Raw genomic sequence first — 4,940 nt, forward strand, 5'->3', positions numbered from 1 at the left:
TTCAATCCCACGGGATTGGGTAGAGAGGTGTGGCAGGACCTCCTGCAGGATGGCAGGCTGGATTCACCCCCTGGTGAGTGCCTCCCTCCTCCGTGGGACGGGTGCAGGGGGAGCAGGGCAAATGGGTGGCCCTGCTGCTTCTGGGCACCCAAGCCAGGGTGGAGCTCTTTCCTCCAGCCTCCTTGGCTCTTCAAAATCGCCCCAGGATGCTGTGGCTTGTTCCCAATTTTAGGCTGTATCCAAAACTTCCTATTGCTTGTCTATTGGAATAATACCACAACGCAACACTTGTTCTTGCTGTGGTTCTCCAAAAGCTGTTCATACCACTTTGGGGCTATTCTTGGCAATTAGTGGTGCCCTGACACACTATGAGGAGTGGGAGAGGAAGATCGAAGCGTGGCAGAATCCCATCCTGGAGAACAGGTAGGGCAGATGGGAGCACCTTCCCCGTGGCCTCCTGGGCTTGGCTGCCACAGGAGCATCACCACCTCGGCCTCCGAGGCTGAGCTTCCCTCTTTCCCACAGCCAGCTGCCTTCCTGGTACAAGTCAGCCCTGTTCAATGAGCTCTACTTCCTGACGGATGGAGGGACCATCTGGATGGAGGTGCCCCCTGATTGCCGTGCCGAGGAGCTGCAGGGGCCGGCGGGGGCGGGGCTGTCCCACCTGCTCCCTGTCCTGCGGGAGTACGGAAGGTTTGCTTATTTGGAAGGTAACTCACAAGGATGTGAGGCATTCTCCAGCCTCGAGCCCTCCCATTACTGTAGCCGTGTGTTTTGAACCTGCCATGGGGGTGTTTTTCACTCTCCAGTGGGTAGGGGGCAGTGCTATTCCCAGGAAAAGCCCTTGCAGCCCTGAAGGATAGGGCATGGAGTGTTCCCCACATGCCTGGTGCTCTGTGTAGAGAATGGAACCCTCTCGGAACAGGAGCCCCTGCCTGTGCTGGGAAAGATGCCCCTGTCCAGGACCCTGTGGAGGGAGGAGCTTTGCCCCTTGTCCCCTGCCCGTGGCAGTCTCCTTTCCCTCACCACCTGCCCTGTCCTGCCAGGCCAGGAGTACCGCATGTACAACACCTACGATGTCCATTTCTACGCCTCCTTCGCTCTCATCATGCTGTGGCCCAAGCTGCAGATCAGCCTGCAGTATGACATTGGTGAGTGTCCCCAGAGCCCTGCCTTGCTGCCCGCTCAGGGCTTCACCCGGGGGAGAGACAGAGCCTTGGGGACAGCTGCTGCTGCTGCAGAGATGTGTGCCTTGGAGCCAGCATCCCCCTCCAGCCGCTCTGCTGTGCCCAGGGCTTGCAGCCCTGGAATATTGCTGCCCCAGCAGCTCTGTGCCAGCACTGGGGGTGCCTTCTTGCCATGCTGGGGGCACCCAGCTGGCTCTGCCTGCCCTGGGGGAGGCCCTGGTTTTCCCAGCTCTGTCCTTGCCCCTTGCAGAGCAGACATGGAGCTGTTTGCAGACCCCCAGTGGGAGATGTGCCACAGGCTGAGCGGGGTCCTGCTGGCCCGCAGCAGCTGGGGTCCCAAGGAGCTCCGTGTGATGGGTGGGCTGACAAAGAGGAGCCCAAGCCAGGGAGGGTCACACAATGGCCTGCAGGGACAGTGGCAAGAGCGGCCACTACTGAGGAAAGGGAACAGGGGACACTGCTCTGTGAAAGAGGAGACAGTGTGTGTTTGCAAAAAAGCTTTATTGGGAGAATAAAGTTGCTGAATGTGCTGAAGCAGGAGCTGAAGCAGGTGCTTAAGGAGGTGCTGAAGCAGGTGCTGAAGCAGGAGGAAGGCCTACAACCAGGCACTGCCTCTTCTCTGGGAGCTCCAATGCTACCAGTCCTCAATCCATGAGGTCTTGTTGCGCCCGAATGTGTTGTAGCCAACCCTGAGGAGACACAGACAGAGGAAATGTAAAGGTGGGACGTGGGAGTGGCCCAATGCCCACCCAGCTCTGTGTCCTCCCAGAACATTTGCACCTTGTCAGGACACCCAGGGAAGCTGTGCACAAACACCCTGCCCTCCCTCACTTTCACACTGGCAGCAGCTCTGCCAAATGCTGAGCACCACAGGCTGGGAGCACCACCCTTCATCCCCACCCTGGAGCCATTCAGGATTCCTTCTTAGGCCTCTGGCTTTGGAAATGCCTCTCGGGAGGTGAAGCTTCCCTTGAGCTTGTCACAGACACTTTGCACACCAAGTCCTTCTGTTGCCTTATCAAGAAAACCAATACTCCAAAAGCCTTGGGGAATTGCTTGCCTGAATCACAGCCCAGTGGAACAATGTCATCATTATTGGAACGGTGAAAAATTCCTGTAATTACCGTCTCACACTACATCCAGGATGAAGACTGACTGAGGTCAATCATCCCATGACTTTACCCCAGCATTCCTAAGTGAGGCCCCTCAGCTCTCCTGGACCACTGCAGGGGCTGTGCCACCAACTCCTGCTGAGTGCATGGCTGAAGGCATGTGAACAGCCACAGCAAGTGCCCTATGACTGCTGCCAGCCCGGATCTAGAATTAAATCTCTGCTGTAATTGTGGTAAACCCTCCCAAATCACCTTATTAATGTTACATTAGTCAGTGGTTAAGTGCTGCCACATCCTTTAGACAGAAACCATTGAGCAGGTCTGAGACTGAGAGCAGAATCAGCCCCAGCATGGATCCATCAGTCGTTTAGAAAGCAGTGGGCACCTCCCTGAACTTTGTGATTCATTTGAAGGGTCTCTCATCTCCTTTTCCATCTCCAGCTTCCATGTCAATCATTCTTGATTGATTCTAACCCATTTTTTCCTTCCTATGTTTTACCCCTGCACAAAGCAATCGAGTGAACCTTGCCATGGAGCTTTGCTAAGTCCTGTTTTTGCAAACAGACACTGAACCTCCTTTTACCAACACCTGTGAGAGTGACTGCTAAGTGACCTAAAGCACTCATTTGTGACAGCCCAAACCCCTCAGGGGTGCACAGGGGACCTGTGCAGGGCAGGGACAGGGGGCTCACAAGGTGGCGTTCCAGTCGTTTTTGATGTTCTCCACACGTGACCTCAGCAGCCACATGGTCTTCAAAACCTCCTTTCCATACTCATCCACGAAGCACTGGCCCGTGAAAACAGTGATGGAGTCTGTGGGGACAAGACAGGAGGTGGAGGGGAGCGTGGCCGAGGTGGCAGGTCAGTGGCTGCCCCAGCGCAGGGGACAGCAGAGCCAAGCAGACCCCTGCTGTCCGCGGCCTCTGGGGACAGCGGGCATGGGGAAAGCAGCAGCAGGGCTCAGAGCGCTGGGGTGCCCCGGCTGCCTCTCCTGCAGCCTGGCACTGGGAGCTGACAGCAACCGAGGGGCTCCAGGGACAGGGATGGGGGAGCTCCAGGGAGGGAGAGCAGTGGGGATAGTGCAGGGGAAGGCAGGGAATCAGCAAGGGCACTGCAGGGAGGGCAGAAGGGAGGTCTGGGGACACAACAAGGATGCTAAGAAAAGACTAAATACCTGTAAAGCTCCAGTGGACAGTGAAACCAAAGGTGGGCTGGCTCAGATTTGCAAGCTGCTGGGACCCCACCATAGGTGATGCCGTGATATTTGATGTGGAACCTGACACAGCTGTTAAGTACTTGCCAGTGAAGTCACCATTTTTCTTTACTTCATCAATGGTCATGTTGGAGCCCAGGTCATTCCACCATTGCCCAGTCAGGTTACACTGGAGAGGAAAGAACTCAGCACCTGTGGCACAGTGGAGCCTGCAGCCACAGCCCCCTGCCCAGCCCACCCTGTGCATCCCACCCTCACAGTACCTTTTTCACAGCAAGGCCGTGAGCCCCCAGGGCCAGGAAGAGCGCAAGGAGCAAGGGAGATGCTTGCACCATCTCTGCAGCAGGCAGACAGCTGATGGAGCTGGGGATGTTCTCCTTGCAAGTCTCTGCTGATGCTCCTGCTCCCTCTCCTTTTTATTGCTGCCAGATGGGCTGTGGGTGGAGCCTCTGGCCAGGGGATTGTGCCATCTGGGTGTCCCCGAATTTATCAGCTATCAGAGGGGCTGGTGACAGCTGATATTCCCAGAATGCCTTTGTTCCCAGATAAATGCAGGTGGACAGCCCATGTGAGATGCTCCAGTATTGTGGTGCCACAGTACCCCTCCAGCCTCCTTCAGTGAGCCCAAGGGAGAGCTTCTTTGCATCTTTGTCCTTCTCCATTTACTGTGGGCTCTGACATGGCAAGATACCAGCGGGTGCAGGGGGGCCACATATGGGAGCTTGCTCTTGCCATGTAACATTATTCCTCTGCCCAGAAATTCTCCCTGGGAGCAAAAAAAGGGCATTTGTCACCAATGGCAGCACTGGGGCAGCATAATGATCTGCTGAAGAATGGGGAGAGGAGAGGAGAGGAGAGGAGAGGAGAGGAGAGGAGAGGAGAGGAGAGGAGAGGAGAGGAGAGGAGAGGAGAGGAGAGGAGAGGAGAGGAGAGGAGAGGAGAGGAGAGGAGAGGAGAGGAGAGGAGAGGAGAGGAGAGGAGAGGAGAGGAGAGGAGAGGCTACTTCATATCTGCCAGCCCTGATAGCTATTGAGTATTAAGGATGCATTTTGGCACTAAAGAAGTCCTGCCATGGCCAGAAAGAGATGATAGCCCTTCTTGTGGTGTCCCCAGAACTCCTCCACCCTTTCTGTGGTGTCCTAGAGATCCAACGTGTTTCCTGTGGTGTCCTCAAAGCTCCTACACCCTGCCTGTGTATCTTTAATGCTCTTGTCACCTGCTGCCCTCGCTGTGCTCCCTGCCAGCTCACTCAGTGTCCCCCCCAGACTCTGTCACTGTCCAGAGAGATCTGGGCTCTCCCATCTCATGGGTGTCCCTTGGCAGGAGGCTCAGCCGCCTCTGATATAGAAGGAGCAGAGCCTGGGCACCACACACGGCCACCACCACCATGGGCACCCTGCGCTGCTGCTGCTGCTTGCCCCGGCCCTG

General features: G+C 56.3%; 1 protein-coding gene and 1 long non-coding RNA gene across 2 annotated transcripts; one reads left to right on the plus strand and one right to left on the minus strand.

Moving 5' to 3' along the window:
• The first annotated feature begins 355 nt into the window (after positions 1–355).
• On the plus strand, positions 356–1,154 carry LOC115948706. Its single transcript, XR_004082496.1, has 3 exons — positions 356–423; positions 526–710; positions 1,047–1,154. It is a non-coding gene; the product is annotated as an uncharacterized LOC115948706 (long non-coding RNA).
• A 654-nt stretch (positions 1,155–1,808) lies between these two features.
• Positions 1,809–3,880, minus strand: LOC102044990 (avidin-related protein 4/5-like). The gene is made up of 4 exons (XM_005428374.2): positions 3,776–3,880; positions 3,474–3,681; positions 2,992–3,112; positions 1,809–1,876 (listed from the first exon to the last, which is right to left on the minus strand). Exons 1-4 carry the CDS (start codon positions 3,845–3,847, stop codon positions 1,822–1,824), a joined length of 456 nt encoding a protein of 151 aa, XP_005428431.2. The 5' UTR covers positions 3,848–3,880; the 3' UTR covers positions 1,809–1,821.
• Between the last annotated feature and the right edge of the window lie 1,060 nt (positions 3,881–4,940).

This window comes from Geospiza fortis, unplaced genomic scaffold, assembly GCF_000277835.1.
Source record: "Geospiza fortis unplaced genomic scaffold, GeoFor_1.0 scaffold174, whole genome shotgun sequence".
NCBI classification, from domain to species: domain Eukaryota; kingdom Metazoa; phylum Chordata; class Aves; order Passeriformes; family Thraupidae; genus Geospiza; species Geospiza fortis.

Bases quoted from the DNA above. Each gene is read 5' to 3' on its own strand.
- LOC102044990 (XM_005428374.2), bottom strand. From the start codon at position 3,847: ATGGTGCAAGCATCTCCCTTGCTCCTTGCGCTCTTCCTGGCCCTGGGG. The intron at 3,682-3,775 runs GTACTGTGAGGG...TTTCCTCTCCAG, and splicing joins ACGGCCTTGCTGTGAAAAAG to TGTAACCTGACTGGGCAATG. The intron at 3,113-3,473 runs GTATTTAGTCTT...TTGTCCCCACAG, and splicing joins TGTCCACTGGAGCTTTACAG to ACTCCATCACTGTTTTCACG.